The following is an 18770-nucleotide window of genomic DNA, read 5'->3' as shown; positions in this document are numbered from 1 at the left end:
CTGGGGTATGGACCGAGTACTTGTCTCCATCCACTGCTCCCATTTTTCGGACTACTTTTCTTAGTGTTCAAGCACTCCACTCCACTCTACTCTACGCCACTGCATTCTACGCCACTCCATGCCACTGCACTTTATGCCACTGTACTCTATAACACTCTACTTTGCACCACACTACTCCATGCCACTGCAGTCTGCCCTGCGCCACTCTACTCTAGGCCACTGCACTCTGAGCCACTCTCATCCACTCTACGCCACGGCACTCTGTGGTGCGCTCTACACCACTGCACACTACTCTGCACTACTCTGTTCTACGCAAAAGCGCTCTCCTCCAAGCAACTGTCCTCTACACTGCACACTGCACTCTACACCACCCTACTCAGCACCACTCAACGCAACAGCACTCTGCAGTGGCGTATAGTGGTGCAGAGCACTCTATGCCACTGCAGTCTACGCAAATCTACTTTATGGAACTGCACTCTACTCTGCACCACTCTACTCAATGGCACTTTACACCAGTGCATTCTATGCCACTCTACTTTGCCTCGCTCTACGACAATGCACTTTATGCCACTCAACAAGGTACCACTCTACCTCACTCCACTCCACACAGTGCCACTCTACGGCACACCACTCCAAGCTACTCTACTCAATGCCACTGCACATCACCTCACTTCACACAGCTCTACTCTATTCCAGCTCACTATAGAACACTCTATGCCAGTGTACTACAGTCTACTGTACACCCCTCCTACCCACTCTACTCTACCCCCACACCACTCAACGCCATGCTGCTGTACAATGTGGCTAAAAGACATTGCCAAAGCCAATAGCTCTCACGTAGGCGAAACCCACTGACTTTTCTAATTATTATTTTGTCTGTTTCTTTATTTCTGTCTTTGTTAGTACCTCCTAATTTATTTACAATATCAACTTCAATTCACCTTTACCACTTACTTCCTTTCCACTCTTTTCTTTGGATCTTTATTTCATCTTTATTTCTTTCCATTTTAATTTAACTGTTCATATCAATTTTGCCATTTGTTTCCATAGGTTTTCACTTTACCTTCCTTCTTTACTTTAGTGCAAATGACACTCATAACATATGGAACAGTTTGCATAGAGGAATGTGTTTTTCACAGCGCAATACCAGCATCTTTGCAGTCACAGCAGGCTTTAGGGCGGTGCCAGCCTTGCTCAGGGGGGCGCTTTGTTTACCAATAACTTACAAAAGTTGCCACTTAAAAGCACCTGCTGAAAAGTTCCTTGTGCGTCCAGCCTTCAGGGAGCAATTAAAACGTCAAGATACCTCTTGCAATCAATGTTCCTAATAGGGAGATGGGAGTTTTGTCTAGGGGCAGCTTTGACTCGCCATAGAGCAGCCTAGAGAGCTAGGGTGCTTGCTGCAAAGAACAGAACTGTATTTTATGTGGATAGCTGAGTGGATTAGTAAAGCAAGACTGTACCAGCGCATTAAAACAAATGAATGTATGTGAAATGGGGGCGACGGAAAGATGAGGGGCTCATTTGCCAAGTGGTGGTAAGGAGTTGGTCATGGGGTGGGGGCAGTGCTTAATTTGTAAATAAAAAGTTGCCGGGCCCCAAAGCCCTCTTCTTAAACATGCGACTGCTGAAATTAAATTTATGAACACGGAATACCGAGGCAGCGTAATCCTGAAGCTATTGCGGGCCTCTTCAATCCATTTAAAGCCACTCCCTGCCCTTTCAGCTCACTCTTGCAGCTTTCTAACTTTTCTCTTTGTGACGCTTTTCCATCTTTCTCTTTCTCCGTCTTTCCCATGCGTCTTTTGCTCGTAGCAAATGCTTGACGCAGAAGAATAAGCCCCGGCCCTCAAAAATAAGTGCCGGTGCTCAGCACCGGAAACAACAGGCACAAATTAAGCACTGGGTGGGTGGGCACCAAAAAAGACTGTGGGACAGGGCCCCACCAGCGTCTGTAGTGTCTAAATTTGCTAAGCTACCGCCTCTGCAAAGGCCCCGAAGCTTGGCGTGTTCCCCATTTAGCAGCAGCGGTTCTTAACAGGAGCACCAGGGCTACCCCCGCCCCTTCACACATCCTATTTCTTTTTAATGTATTATTTCAGTCACTGTGAGTGTCAGTGTCATTCTGGCCCTTGCATAATGCGCATCTGACCCCGCCGTGTTTTTTTCTGGGCTTGTAAAATGCCAACCGAGATTACAACCTTTACATTCTTCAATGCTTAAAGCCACACCCACTTGCGACGCACAGCACCCTTGCTTACGTAACAGCTCGGGCGCTTAAAGCTTAAATTTAAGCCCTGTGCTTCCCTAGGCTGTGTCAATCAGCGAGGGTGCACCTGCCCCTACTCCTGGTGGTGTAGTATCAGTGCCCTCGCTCGTGACACGTATCTCTCCCTTTATCCCGGGATGCACGGCCATTTCCATACGTTTTTACTTAGCCCAGTTCTGTTTTACATTTAATGTGCCGGTGGTGCATTATTTTTTGCAACGCCACTGACACCTGCCAGACCCACACCAGAGTATCCGGTCAGAATCAGAAGTCCATTAGCGCCGAGAGGGATAAGTGGCTACTGCACAGTGCCCATTGCGTCTTCTGGGCACTCATTGACACGTTTCTGGGCGTTATCAGTATACAATATTTGCATGTCTGACCATGCATTTCACGTACACTGCACAAAATGTACTGCCGTTTGTTTATACTGTGATCTGCTACCCTCGAAAAGATTGGATGTATGAGCGGGGCATTTCTTTATATCATCGAGCTCACAAAATTAATATAGGTTCTGCGTTTGTTGCAATAAATCAGACGCTTCATCCGACGATAAACTAGGGAAGGGGTGTGGCCTACACGGAGTCTGGGAGGACTTTGAGAGCTTTTCAATGCTTGCTGCTCGAGTACCGGCAGCAGCACCCACTTCGCAGCCAGGTTAGTTCGGTTTTATTTGTAATTTGCAGGTTTGCCTTAACATTTTGTTTGTAGTTCTTTGAAACTGTGTATTTTACATGCTGACTTCCATACGTCAGCATACAACTATTACAACTATTTGAGGGGGGCATCCCCCCAATAAATGCATTCTGCATTAAATCGCAGGGGACAGGTGCTTTAAATCGGGTATGCGGAGGTGTTAGTCGGATCTCACGTGGGAGTTTTGCATACACATGTAGACAAAAACACTCCTGTTTCTGCTTTAAAGGCCCTAAATAGTTCTTTTATAAAGTATGGAGTTATAAGTACCCCTCAAAATCCACACTACCCTCCCTTCCTACGGCTCCTTAAATGCCCCCTCCTGCCCTGCTTCTCTGAAATGTATTTTAACCAGCGTGATTGTTGAGAAATCTGAAACTCACCCCCACAATCTTTCTGACCACGCGACGCCCCTGTGCGTCTGTCCACGATCTAATAAAGGTCGTGGATAGATAAACCATTGAATTGAAAGTGAAACTCTTGACTTTCTGGAAGATCAACAGCCTACCCCGGTTCCTTTCTGATCCACGAGGGGATTCTGGGGAACTGGTAACAATAGGTGAAGAAATATGCAGCAGTCTTTGATAGAAATACTCACTGAGATCACATTCTCCTGACTAAATCCCATGCAAATGACCATTGGTGCTAATCAGCTCACCGCCCTTTGATTAACCTTCAGTTAACTGCAGTGTGGTCCGGTCTGAATGCTTGAAAAATATACACCAGCTGCGGGGCACAATCTGCCTCAGCAGTTCCAACAACATGGCAGCTCTGACTGTGTCAGTGCAAGCCCTGGTACGGAAGCATGCCCAAGCCAAAAAGAACGGGTTACTTACCATCGGCAACAACTTATCTGGTGGAGACCATATCTAGTTGCAGATCCCTTACCTTCGAACTACACACCCCCAGGTGTCAGTCTGGATCTGGAGATTTTTCTTGAGCAGTACCCCCGCCCACTGTTAGACGCAGAGCCGATCGACGCCACCTATCAATGGCGTTATCCGTGCCAGAAATGACATTGTGGGTCCTATATAGGCGCCACCCTGGCACGCTGATGTTAGTTTCTTTTTATGACTTTCCAAGTCAGAAGTGCAGAGCCATGAAGAACACGGACCACTGGTGCCTCAAATCTAAGGCCCTGAAAGGGGAGTCCCTGTCCCTAGAAATCAGCTTGCAACACGGGGAGGGTGGGTGGGTCGGTAAGGAATCTGCAACTAGATAAGGCATTACCGAAGGTAAATAACCTGTTCATCTGATAGAGACTTCTAGCTGCAGATTCCTTACATGAGAATAGTGACTCAAGCAATAACATCCCTAGCGGAGGGTCTGCAAACTAAGATCATACTACAAAGTCCTTCAGGACCCAACGGGCAAAATATCCATCCCTACGGACCTGAATGCGTAAAAATTAAGCAAGGTAATGGATTGGCCTACATGAGAGGGCGTGACCACCTTTGGCAAAAAAGGGCACCCTGGTGCATAGAGCCACTTTGTCAGGATAGAAAGAGAGGTAGAGCAGCTTAGCTGACATTGCCTGCAGCTCACTCACCCTGCAAGCAGAGGTAATGGCCACAAGAAAGGCTGTTTTCAAAGTGAGAAGCATGACAGGGCAACTGTGGAGAGGCTCGAAAGGAGCGCACATAAGAAATTGCAAAACCAAATTGAAATCCCATTGGGTTATAATGAATGGGGAAGGAGGAAACATATCTGTAAGACCTTTGAGGAATCTATTTACAATAGGAGACTTAAACATAAAATGTTGATCAGGCAACTTTAGAAAGGCAGAAATATCAGATAAATAACATTTGAGAGTGCCAATAGTATGGCCCTGCTGAACCAGAGAAAGGAAAAACAGAACCTCGGAAAGAGGGGCAGAAAGGGAGTCAGACTTGTCTGTGCACCATGCCACAAATTTCTTCCAATGACAAGTGTATACCATTTTGGTGGAGGAACACCTGGCTGCCAAGATTACATTACAGACTTCTGGAGGAAGGTTGAAAGCTGTCAATTGTCGACTGTCAAGCTCTATGCAAGAAGGCAGAGAATGGACAGGTTTGGGTGCAGAACCCTCCCCTGCTGCTGCTTCAGAAGATCCTCCCGAAGGTCAAGTCTGATCGGAGGATCGATGTCAATGCTCAATAGCTCAGGATACCAAATTTCCCCTACCCAGCCCTGGGCAACAAGGATTACTTGGGCCCAGTCGTTCTTGCTCTTCTTGAGCACTCTGGTCACAGGTGGTATGGGTGGAAAGGCATACAGGAGGCCTAAGTTCCACTTGAGACAAAAAGTGCCTCTGAGCGATTGCGGCAAAGGAAACTGTAACGCACAAGACTGCTGACATTGCGCATTCTATGCGGAGGCAAACAGATCTAACCAAGGCTCTACCCACTGCTGAAAGAGACCTTGCGCCACCTCCCGATGGAACTCTGTTAGTGATCGACTAGGCATTTTCAGCTGAGTTCCTCCGCTCTGCCATTCAGAGAGCCCACCAGATGTTGAACCACCAGGGATATATACTGGTGTTCCAGCCACCTCCAAAGAGGCAGAGCCTCCTGACAAAGGGTCTACGACCCTACACCTCCCCGCTGGTTGCAGTACCACAGGGTTTGGTATTGTCTGCGAACAGCTGCACTATCTTCCCTTGAGATGCTTTCAATGCCAGTCGCATCGCCCGGAGCTCCAACAAGTTGATGTGGAGTCCTGATTCCGCCAGAGACCAGACTCCTTTGATCTCCACCTCTCCCAGATAGCCACACCAGCCCAGAAGTGACACATCTGTCATTACTGTCAGATCTGGTTGGGGAATGGAGAGGGGTCTGCCTCCGACTCAGTCATTGTTCGTTAACCACTACTGCAGGTCTCGTAGAGCACTCCGAGATCTGGACCATGTTGGAGAGATTCCCCTGATATTGCGCCCATTGGAACTTTAAGTCCCACTGGAGATCCCACATATGCCATCTGGCATGTGTCACTAGTAGGATGCAGGAGGTCATGAGGCCCAGCAGCCGAGTCATTCTCACTGAAATCCAGGATAGAGGCTGAAACATAGGTATCATAGCCTGAATATCCTGGAATCGCCACTGTGGATAATAATCCCCGAAACTGCATTGTGTCCTGAACAGCTCTAATGAAAGGGAGTCAGGTGTGACTTCGGTACATTTATATTGAAGCCCAGCAAATGCAGGAGGTCCGCCATAGTGTGGAGGTACCCGCCTTCAACAGCCAATTGTCAAGGTAGGGGAAGACTGAAATCCCTGGGCTGTGACCACTGGCATCACCTTCATGAACATGTGAGGTGTGCTGGTAAAGCCAAAGTACAGCACAGTGAACTAAAAGTTCTTGTGGCCTACCATGACCTGCAAGTAACGTCTGTGGGCAGGTAGGATGGTCACATGGAAATAAGTATCCTGCAAGTCCAAAGCTCCCATCTAGACTCTTGGGACCTGGGCAAATAAACGTGAGCCAGAATAAGCATTTTGAACTTCTCCTCCTTGAGGAAGAGATTGCAGGACTTAAGGTCTAGGATAGGGCAGAGGTTCTAGTCATTTTTGTGGTACCAGAAAGTAGCGTGAAGGGCAACCACAACTTACTTCTGGCACAGGAACTCTCTCTATGGCTCCCGTGGGGAAGAGAGCTGTAACTTCCTCTCAGAGAAGTGCCAAGTGATCATCTGTCATCCGATCATAGGATGGTGGCATGGATTAAGCAGTAGTTTCACAGGTGAAGGATATCCCCTTCGGACTATCTGCAAAACCCTGACTGACGTGATAGATTGCAGGTCACGGCGAATCCTACCTCTGAGTGGTTCCTGATGGGGAAGAGTCAGACTAGGAAGGTTTGGAGGCATCTGCGGACAGGGGTGGAAGACTGGTCAGACAGCTGGCTCCCTGATCCACAAGGTTGGTGGATTCCACATCTCTGGCCACGCAGAGGATGGGCAGCAGGCATGGCACAGTGGCTGGTCAGGAACAGACACAGTGGGGTGCCCCTTTCACAGCCAGAAAAAGGCAGACGGAGGGGTTGAGGGTCTGCCACAAGGCCCAAGTACCCAGCTGTAGCACGAGAATCCTTGAAGCGCTCGAGTGAAGTCTGCCTGGTCTCCAAAGAGATGAATGCCATCAAAGGGCGTGTCCATCAGATTGGCTTAGATATCCTCTGAAAAGCCAGACATCCTCAACCAGGTGTGGCGTCTTAGGACCACCGTTGATGAAACAGCTCTGCCCAGTGAGTCGGTCATGTCTAGTACACATCGGATTATGAACTTTGCTGCATGTCTCCCATCTGCAACTGCCGGAGAAAGTACAGCCTAGGCCTCCTCAGGAACAGTGGCAGCACATGGGCAACTGCATCCCACAGCGTGTGGGAATAACAGCCGAAAAGGCATGCAGTGTTCATGGACCACAAAGCCAGGCTAGCGGAAGAAAAAAATCTTCTTCCCCAGTTGGTCCATCCTTTTGGATTCCCTACCCGGGGGTGCAGTAGGGAACCCGCCCTCTGGCGGTGGAGTCCTGATAACAAAGGTCTCAGGGGTGGAGTGTTGTGTCAGAAAACTTGGGTCGCCCATAGCAGGGTGATGGCAACGGCCAATTGTGGGCTTGACCACATTCCATATCTGATACAAGTCCAGGTACCCAGAAGCACATCTGTAAGGGCTTCATTAAATGGGAGCAGATGTTCGCAGCATAAAGCTTCAGGTTGAAACACCTCTGTCAGGAGGTTAGTCCTGACTGCCACCGAAGGCAGCTCAAGGCCCAAGACCTTGTTTGCTCTGTGCACCACCACTGAATATGAAGCTCTCTCCACCATAGCCACATGAGGGGGAAGAAAGCATGCCTGTATTTGGAAAAGTATCCAGTCCACTGGCCTCACCCTAGTCTGTTTGCAGGTCCATAGTGGAGAAAGCTTCATATTCAATGGTTGTGCAAAGACCAAACAAGGTCCTGGGCCTTGAAAAAGCCAATCAAAAATGGAGTGAGGGGTATGATCTCTTTGGATTAGTGCTGACTAGGATGAAAAGAAATGAACTGATCTCAGCGCGCCGGAGTGGAGCCTATATAGGGGACGCAATGACATTTCCAGTGCGGACGATGCCGATGATGGATGTGGGGCCAATCAACGCCACGCATGGGTACTGCTCAAGTAAAATCTTCAGATCCAGACAGATGCCTGAGTGTAATTCTAAGGTAAGAAATCTGCAACAAGATGTCTCTCTCAGATACAATGTTCCTACATAAACAGGACGTCTCCTCTGCCTCCTAGTTGTGCCCCAGGCTCCCCACTGCAGTGAACAGGACTCTGGCTCACATTCCATTTCCAGGGAAATCCCAGAAACCATCACACCTGGAGTAGACGTGCAACTGCGTGCAAGGAGGGGAAGAGGGGGAAGAGAAGAGAGAGAGAGAAGAGAGAGAGAGTGAGTGAGTGTGTGTGTGTGTGTGTCCTTTCTTTTATGTTTCGTTGGCTCACCATCTATGGCAAGTTAGTCTCCCACTCTTTCAGCTGCCTCACCCTGACACTGGATCTATTCAGAACAACATTTATGAATTCACCCACCGACGCATTCACACATATGTGCACTCACTCATCCATCCATCCATTTATCTGATCATTCGTCTTTTTATAGCCTGGCTTAACCAGTCGTTCATCCCGTCACACACCCATGGATTCATTTTCGCATTCACACACTTACCTCCATACATGCACACACAGATACGGACACCTGCTTGATTTTTTGTAAGATTGCAGACTGAGACGTAGCTTCACGGGGGGTGTTTGGGGTGTTACACCACTCTAATAAATATCTTTTCTGATAGTTGGGTACATATGCTTTCAGTCGTGTATGCTGAAATGTCTGTCGGATTTCACTAGGAATTTTTGCATAAACACAGACACTCTCTCCCTCTTTGTTTTGAAAGTCCTCAAAGATATTTGATAGGTTATAAAAGTGTCTGTTTTCTCTCTTAGTAGCCTACAAATGTGCCTTCCTGTGTATTTCCACTGCCCCCTCTCATGCACCGCGCTTGTCATATAATGTATGCCAGCATGATTGCCGGAAAATCTGAAGAGCACGCACGTGTAACGGATATAAAAAGGCTCAGGTGAAAACTAGATTTATTTTTATTCGAGCCGAGGAGATCTTAGAGTAAAGAGTAGGGCCGTGACTATGCCTTCAATTGAGTAGGGCAGAGATGCCAGGATAGTAAATGGAGCCGACTCATCTCCGGAGAGGAGTGCGTAACCCCAATGCAGAAGATCGGTACCAGACAATAGGCACTAACTGGGGCACACCTGCTGCAGCACTGTCAATACAGGTCTCAATATTTTGAACAAGTGCAGCACCGAGCCTTGGAAAGCACAATGCCTGGTGTGAGTGCATTCAAAAACTTTTCGAAGAAGTTGGTACATATCTGCCTGTCTAGAGCATAGTTACGCTTTGGGGAGGCTGCTCCAAATAACGATGACCTACCAGGTGACGGCCACTTGTCAATACACAGAAGGCTTATGAATTTACACAAAGGGTAGCTTTCCAAGTGATAGCAGCAGGGTTTTCCAGATGTGGACTTGGAATATCACCTTAGCGAGGATGGTGTCCAAAGCTACATATTAATTCACTTATCCACCTATACAACCATCTCTGTGACTTCAGCACCCACTTCAGAGCTCTTTCTGTAAACTAAATCCCACTCATGCCTTAACTGTTCATGTTCTGTAAGAGATGAAAACTAAAACTAGCCTGTCCACTGGATATGGCCTCTATGAAATGGAAGATTGCATGTGTTGTCGCCTGTGAGAGATGTAGGCTTGCTTTGCTACTGCATTCTGCCTCTCTTCTGTGAGGAAATACAGCTTACATTGCTGCCCCATTCCTACCTGTCCTGTGATGGAAAAAAAACTTGTGATGATGCTAACCTAACTGTACCTGCCGTCTAACACTGGGAAGCTTCCACTGTTTCTGCCCAAGGTGTACCTGTTCGATAAAAAGTGGTGTGTTGCATCGATCCTGTATTTGTCCAAGTGCATTGTGGTGTAGAAATCAAATCTTCACAATTCCGGGCTTCTCAGAGTCCTTTATCGGCAAAAAAATACCCGTACATAGAAAGACCCAGCCTGTGTGTTTCATCCCAAATACAGGGACTTCATCAGGGCCATCACAAATGTAGTCTGCGTGAATGCGGCATGAGTGGGTCAAGTCTCAATGAACCTTCCAAATTAATTCATGGATATGCCACATTGTATTCCATTTGATACCAGTGATGTCCCCACAGGAGCCAAAGGGTTGCACCTATTGTGTATGTATGAGAGTATTTTGTGACCCTGCAGCAGGGAAGGGAGACTGACCTGGGCGGAAATCCTGTGATAATGAGAGTTACGAACAGCTTGGAGCTGTTGTGTGGCATATCCTGGGGCTGGACTCTACTACAGCGAGCAATTTTAGTGAGGGTTTCAAACGTTTAGACAGAGACGTGATTTTGTTGAATATTAGGAAACATAATGATGCATGGGTACAGAGAGAAGTTATGAGAATCTTTCTGGATTACACTTGGAAACTCAGAAGTTAAGGAAGGGCTTCCAATAAGCACAACAAAAACTCAAACCCATTAGCATGAAGAAGATATGCTGTTGTATCTGGACAAGCACTGTGCAATATTCAAATGAGAATCAGACTTCTTCCAGATTCCATAAGAAGTCTAGGGCTGGCTGGGTATGGCTGACAGTCACTGGGAACCTTGGGAAAATGGTGGAAACCCCTCAGGGTGCGTATGCCAAACAATAATGAAGAAGCCCTCAGCGAGGAAACAGAGAACATAGTGGGTGAGGATGCATCTGCCACAAGAACCGTGCGCACAATAGCAGCAACAGGCGGCATGGGAGAAAGTCAGTTCACTGATATTCAACGGAGCAATGATTCATAGGCGGAGCCTAACAGCATGGACTTGATTTAAATTTACCAAATGTAGTTCAGGGAATGACATTGGGAGTTTGGAATGGAAACCTAACAGAGGTGAGTCTGAAACCACAACAGAACACTAACAGCGATAGGCAGATGAACTGGAAATGAACACAATCACAGATACAAGGGAATGGGATTAGAGTGACTGTGCATGACTGACCATGCAAAGGTCCTAAGGGAATAGTGCAGAAGTTAAATAACCGGTTGTACATGTGTAATCATTGAATTAGCCTATCACCTCAGGTAGGGACCACTGGGCGAGTCTTATCTTGGAGGATGGGTGACCCTGAAGTTACTGCGGATAGAAGGGCACGTTTCCTTAGACGCACTCATCCTCCTGTGTATTGATTATAAAAAGTGATGTTATTTGAACACAGGTTACATTTTAATGGCTCAAACGTTGATGGGATAGTGAGTGGGACAGACAGTACACACCCTAGGAGTCCAGAGTGTATTGTGGGGGGTATCACACATATGCGATTGCAGGGGTGTCCAACAAGTAGATCATGAGCTACTAGTAGCTCTCGTGCTACCCATAAGTAGCTCCCCTGTGTGTAGCCCAGCCTACAAAAACTGAAAAGTTTATATTTAAAATAAATATGTAAACTTGCCTGACGGGGTCAGCATTAAAATTTGAATAATATTTGTAGCTCTGGATTATTTTCACCAACATAAGAAGCTTTTATTATAAATAAAAAAAAAGGTTGGTTGTTACCTGGGGTGGAGGAGCTTGCATTGAGAGTTACCAACTCAGAAGTCAATAGTATACTTAGCAGATTATGAGTGAGCCTGAGCCACTTAAAGGAAAAAGATAAGTTTCCTGTTATACTACAAACGTAAACAGAGAACCGAGAAACAGGCTGAGGGATAAAAAGCTTCTTGAAATGTCAATTACACATGAGGATGGGAACCTGAGTTAAGTTATCATGTGAAATGCAAGAGGCTTAAATTCAGGCTCAACAGAGTCCGCTCGAATCTAAAGAGATATCAGATTAGTATGGCCTGCCGAGGTGAGGCAGAAAATGTACCCAAGAATTGAAGAGGACAATTATCCTCAGTCTCTTATTCTACCTGCGGAAGAGACCCGACTACAGGGATTGCTCCTGGAGTCCTATTCAAAATGCAGTGCAAGAAGGCTGATGTGGAGGGTAAGTACCTCTTGATGTGTGGGACCCAAGACAATAAAAGAAAGGAGTATTGGAAACAACAATGTACACGGTGGGGCAATCATGGGAGTTGCTAAATCCTACATGGGAGCCCCGATCATATGGGTTGGGTGACAGGAACTATGTTTTACATGGATTGTTGGGTAGGCGTGAGTTTCTTGCCATGCGTTGCACCGTCAGAGCAGCAATGGGTGTGACGGGCACTCAAAAGTCAAATTTACTGTTCTATCGCTAGACGTAGATTATTTTGGAATTGCAAGTTTGCTCAAGGCCGCCAAGAGCCTTATCTACTATTCTAACTCCAGTTCTGAAATATGGAGAAAGTTAAACAATTTTTCAGTACTTTAAGAAAGGGTCCAAAAGTGACCCTTTTGCACTGACCACACTGCTGGCCTAATGGTGCTGCTGCAGGCAAATAAAACAATAATACTGGCACCACTTCAACTTGGGAAGTAAACCAGGTATGAGAACTCACCCTCGGGGAACTGTTAAGAAAAGAAGAACTGCTTGATATTTGAAGAGTTGAACTGTACAAAAAGCTACTAGACCCCAGCAAAGAAAGAAGAACTGTGTTTAAAGGGCAAATCATCCATCTATAACGCTTAACAGCTCCCAGTGTTGTTGTGTTCAAAAAGTCTAAGAGCGGCGCTTAGAGAGTAGGAGAACCGGAGTTATGAGATGTCTATTTTTAAGCGACATACTACTGATTCTAAGAGAGTGTTTTTGAGTAGCTGCAAAGTAATGGATTCATTAGGGGTGCAGCTGGAGAAAAGCCAAGCAATGAAAACAAAAGCCACTCGTGGGAATAAAGGAAACAGGCGATAGAAGACATAAAAATCATAAGGGAAGAATAACAAAAGGAGAGAGATAAAGGGGAGAACTGTAAAAAATTAAGTGCAAGAAAAAGGATTGATTATTTTTAAAAAAACTTGTGCGGAGGAGAAAAAATACTGGAAGAAAAAATATTGAGCGCAAAAGATTGAAAATAAGCAGAAACATAGATAAAAAATAGGAGCGAAAGAAAAAAACATGACAAACAACAGGAGAAGGAACAAGGAATGAAAGAAAGACCGAAACAGAGAGCACTGAAAAGGAGAAAGAAATAAGGAATTAGAGAAGCAAGGAAGAGAAGGGTAACATAAGAGAAAGAGAGAAGTAAAGGAAAATCAGAAAAAACCTAAGTTAGGAAAGAAATAAAACGACTAAGTACATAAGTGCAAGATATTGAAGATAAGAAACTCACCTTGTGTTTTTTCTGATGTCACTTTTGAGAAGAGGGACACTTGGGAGACCGCAACAAATGGGAGTCCCAAAACCTGCAGGAATACCCCGACTATGAACTCAGTCAGTAAAATAGCATACGTGCCTGCAACAAATGGGAAAAAAAGAATCAACAAACATCAGTTTGTTCCGCCATTCACTTTGCTACTATAAGAACAAAAGTAGTTGTATTTGATATGCATAAACTGTATCCATCACCAAAGTAACCAGAAAGACAAAGACATTATCTATGGAATGGTAAAATCACAGAACACCACTCGGTCCCTCAGTACATCACACAAAGTAAAATGCACCCATAGCCCTTTCCTGGAGGATGATGCTAGATCACAGACAAGTCGGGTACCATTCTTATCAGAAAAAGTGTAGAAACACAAATTAGTAGATGATTTAGTATTATTATTGAACAGCTGTCCATTTGTGGCTCCAAGTATAGGCCAGTGTGAAAGAAAGAACACATTTTACAAAATGACTTGTGAATCAAATGATAGCCTGGGTAACTCCAAATTTAGACATGTAGAAAGCACCACTATTCCCAAACTATATATATTTCGGTACATTTAAGAAATGCATAGATTTCCTTCAGATGCATTTTTCACTCAATTTGCCCATATAAATTGAAGATCAATCGGTACACAATGAAAAAACAATATAAGCTGCAGCTCAGTTGTTTGGTCTGGGGGGGGTCAAATGTTTGTGTACAACCAACAAACACTATATACCCCGCAACCTGAAGTATCTTGCAGATGTCACAATATATTATTTTTATAGATCAGCCATCAGGGCAAAAAACACAGAAAAAACACTATTGACTAATTCTAATTGTTTCAATTTTTTTTTTATTTCAACAACTAGTTTCTTTGTGTAAATTATGAGTGATCTACCTATTACTCCTTGCTGGATTTGGAATTTTGTCTATCAGAAATATTTGTATTTCCGGGTTCAACCATGGGTTTCATGCGCGTTTCCACCACAAACTTCAAGATGGCCGAATGTGTTTATTTTTAAAGTGGATAGTGATCTTAGCAGAGCAAACCTTTTGTTGATGTCATTTTAAAAAAAAAAAATGCAATCTTGAACAGAGATTTTTCCAAAACAAACCCGAATCTCACTAGCTTTAGGTTTTTTTTTTCGGTGCCTTAAGCATAATACTTAAAGCCTGGGTACTTCAGAATCTCCAGCACGTGGAGAAGAGGGAAGCAAACTTGGTACAAAAACTATTGGGGGGGGGGGGTGCAGGCCTAAGCGTGACCCAGTTTCGGTGTTAAAGTCAAGACTACGGGACCAAACTATCTTTTGAAATGGAGATGTGGGGTAGGTGAGGGCAAAATGGTGGTTGTCCCATTTAATGAACATCCTGACAGAACTTTGCATCAGGATGGCTTCTAGATCCCTACAAATAAAACAACTACTGTGCAAACATCTGATGGTGTGTTACAATTTAACAGTGACTTTGGAGGGGGGGGGGCATGCTGCATCCAGTACTTAATTTGTAAATAAAAACGTGCCAGTGCCCAAAGCCCTTCTCTTAAACATGCGGCTGCTGCAATTAAATGTGCCAGCACGGAATACTGAAACACCGTAATTCTGAAGCAATCTCGGACCTCTTCAAATCCATTTAAAGCCACTCCCTGCCCCTTCAGCTCACTCTTGCAGCTTTTGCTTTCTACTTTTGAGACGCTTTTTCGTTTTTCTCTTCCTCCGTCTTTCCCATAAATGTCTTTTGCTCGCAGTAAATGCTTGAGGCAGAAGAATAAGCGATGGCCCTCAAAAATAAGTGCTGGCGCTCAGCACCGGAAACAATAAGCACAAATTAAGCACTGGCTGCATCCATTGTTTTATCCGGTTTCATTTTAATCCTGCTGCAGCCACTATTTATTGGTACAAATTACAATATTCTTAATTGCAACTAGCCCTGAACGGCAGTACGCTGGTTGTTGGTTTCAATTCAGTTTTGTCTCGGGTCAGACCTTGGCTCAATCTCTTTGGCAGTATTTCTCACACTCTCATCAGTTAGGTTCCTTTTCCTGCAATATTCCAAATTCCATAATGTGGACCTTCATTTTAAAGATATTTACTTGGGTAGCTTGTGGTTTATGCTGACTGTATGCATCGAGCAGAGATGCTAAGGGGGGCCTTTTGGGAGGAACAGAAGAAGCTGCCACATGGAAAGTCTCTTCCAGTTCTATGGTTAAATATGACTCGGGAGGGGACAGCTGGGTTGTGGTACTGAATCATTTTGGGTGGGATGACTTCCCATGCACCCCATGCTCTGACAGGGTACCCTTGCATTGGCACCTTTGATGGGTAGATGGAAAGGCTAGCCTGACCAAGCCCTGTCCCCTTGCTGTAGGTGTTAGTAACACTGCTTCACACACATCTCATCGTTCTACTCTGCCCCCTGCATGCCCACCTCAGAAGAGACTACTTAATGCTTACCTTTGTGAAAGTTACATAAGAAGGATTGGAGGCGCGTGCTCGGATAGTCTAAGAAAAGGAACTTTTGCCAGCCTCTCCTGTGGGTCATGTCCTCTGGAAGGAAATGACTCTGAAGGAAACAAAACAGCCCACCTTTCCGACTGTTAAATCTCTCTGGCTTGTGTTATACTGTTTCCCTCTAATATAGAAGGGGATGATCACATGTAATTTCATCAAACCTTGGTGTGTGCGTTAGCAACGATTTGTACATAGTGCTTAATTTGTAAATAAAATGGTGCCAGTGCCCAAAGCCCTGCTCTTAAACACGCGGCTGCTGCAATCAAATGTGTGAACATGAAATATTGAGGCGGCGTAATCCTGAAGCCATCTCGGGCCTCTTCACTCCATATAAAGCCACTCCCTGCCCCTTCAGCTCACTCTTGCAGCTTTCTACTTTCTCCCTTTGTGTCGCTTTTTCGTTTTACCCTTCATCCGCCTTTCCCATGTGTGTTTTGCTCGCAGCAAATGCTTGAGGCAGAAGAATAAGCCCCGGCCCTCAAAAATAAGTGCCGGTGCTCAGCACCGGGAACAAAAAGCACCAATTAAGCACTGGAGCGTGGGCAACAACAGGTGCAAGTCAATGGAAGTCAGACTGCAAGCATTCGCCGCCATCTGCGAGCCATTTAACCCGGATGCGCAGGTGCGTGCGGGCGAGCATGTGCTGCTTTCGTGGCAGATGGTGCATTAAGTCTTACGCAAATGTTGGCACATAAAACTTGAGGGGGAGCCTCTGCAAAATACATGGAACACACCCCACGCACGGGCCCATCGCTCTAGACCCAGTCAGGAACTCTTGGGCAAGAGGCCCGCCGACGGTGCACATTGAGGGAAGGGGGCCCTGGAGCTCGCACCCATAATCCCCACCTCCCACCCCTCCGCGCGCGGGCTGCGGGAACTATTGTTACGCCACTGAATATTGTTTCCACCACTCGTAGGGTAGACATCATATGGATGCTGCCTGAATGCTCTGAAACAGCTCTTTCACATCAACTTTTCACACGGCAACAGTGGTGACCACTAGGTGGCGTAATATGCTTACGTATTCGCCACAAGTATATTGTTTCAATTTCTGAATGGGATGCTTGTGGTACCAGAAAACCATAGAGGGGCCTCTCCTCAGGGTGGTGACCCGGGCCCCATAAAATCTTCTGACCAGCCTGATCGGATGCAAACCTCAAAACCTATCACACCGTTTTGCCACTGGTGATATATACCAGTGCCGCATCATGGATTGCAAGGGGTAATTCTGCCCACTTGATTGGCCACAATACAGGCTCCACAGATCAGGCTGGAATGCCATAACCAGCCAGGGAGTGTTTCTTCATCTCGAAGGCCTGAATCAGGAACATGCATAGCAAGAACTGTAACCATATACTGATGGTATCTTCGGAAACGAGTAGCAAACTGTCAGATGAAGGCCGCTAATTTAGGGGCGACCATGATGGAATATGCTGGAGGAGAAGGGCAAATGGGTAACAAGACAGAATCCTCTTATTCTATGAACAGCGCCACTGGAATTATGCGATTGTGCGGCCGCGGTGATCTTGGCACAATTACAGATTTGCCGCATTCGCTACATAGTCCATCACACGCCGCATAATCTGCAGATTTTAACAAAACTAATTTTGTTTCTGGCTCAAATGGTTAAAAAGTTACTCAAAGTGCAGCGACGCGTGTTGCTGCGCAGCGAAAGACCATTTGCAAAACTTGACTGGCCATCTTTTTGTTACTTATTGCTACGTTTGGGTATTAAATGGTACTAACGAGGTACAAACAATGCCCAGACAGTGTTAACAAGTTTAAAAATGTTGAAATAATGAACTAATATTATTACAAAGTGTTCCGCATTATGCAGCATCATTTGCCTTATCCTGCTGCATAATTTACTAAACCCTGCCGCATAATTTGGCCCTCGTGCCGCATAATTGCAGTGGACCTGCCTGTGACAAACCACGACTGGCTGAGGAGACATCTTCCCTTACCTCTTCACCGCCCCAGACCAGTCCTCCAAAAACATGAATGAGGAACCAGTCAACTCCAAGTCGCTTCCCTAACCAGCTTGAATCACATTCACAGAAGTTACTCTGTATTGAGTGCCTAGACTCACACTCCCCCAGCTCTCTGACTTCCAGGGGCTGAGTGTCGGTGCTTATGAGGCAGAAAGACTTGAGTTGAGATCCTGGTTCCTAAAGCCAGGCTCATGATTCCACGTTGGACTCCTCCAGATCTGGATCAGGGAGGTGTCATAGGAGACCGAGATGACCTAAAGTCTGAACCCCAACAAATAAGGGACCATATCTTATGACGGTTTCACTGCCACCGATGCTCACTGCTTGTGTTTTCTCCCCAGAATACCCCAGAAATGCCTCTTTCCAGACTAAGTGGCATTGCAGAGGCGCCAAAAGATGCTTCTGCTTCCGGGTGAAGAGGTTTCATTGGGATGGAGGAGCACATAGAGCGTCAGCTCTTCAGTCAGGCTCCTCACAATTCACCCTCTCGGACGCCAGCTGACTCTTGGTTTCTCTTTTTTCCCAGGTTCGCTGGTTTGCTCCTAATCTTGCTTCACTCTTGTAGTCGTTTATATTCATTTCGTATCTTATTGTATTGTAATATTGTAACAGTATTTATATAGCACTTACTACCCCTGACGAGGCGTCAAAGCGCTTTTCGACAAGTATCACGCTACTCTGGAGCCCAACAGGAATTAGTGGTGGATTAGTATAGGGAAATATGAGTTCAGTTTTAGTATTTTTATGAGTTAATTTGAGCAGAGGATATGTGAGTTAATTAGTTGGATTGACTAGAGTAATGGATTTTCTATATATCACTGTATAATCATTCATCAGGTTTAAGATTTCTAGAATGTAGAAATGGCCTCCAACTTACTTTCTGTGTATCTGCAGCACAAGGTACAGCTCGCTCCTCCCCACCC

General features: G+C 45.7%; 1 protein-coding gene across 1 annotated transcript in view; it reads right to left on the bottom strand.

The window, feature by feature from the left end:
• The window catches only part of LOC138265359 (major facilitator superfamily domain-containing protein 8-like), a 92232-nt gene that overhangs the window by 10363 nt on the left and 63099 nt on the right, over nt 1-18770 (bottom strand). The window contains exon 10 of the mRNA XM_069213003.1: nt 13326-13448. Coding sequence (XP_069069104.1) covers nt 13326-13448 — 123 coding nt within the window. The remainder of the gene's footprint in view (nt 1-13325; nt 13449-18770) is intronic.

This window comes from Pleurodeles waltl, chromosome 11, assembly GCF_031143425.1.
Source record: "Pleurodeles waltl isolate 20211129_DDA chromosome 11, aPleWal1.hap1.20221129, whole genome shotgun sequence".
NCBI classification, from domain to species: Eukaryota; Metazoa; Chordata; class Amphibia; order Caudata; family Salamandridae; genus Pleurodeles; species Pleurodeles waltl.
This window is presented reverse-complemented; position numbering and strand designations above follow the sequence as displayed.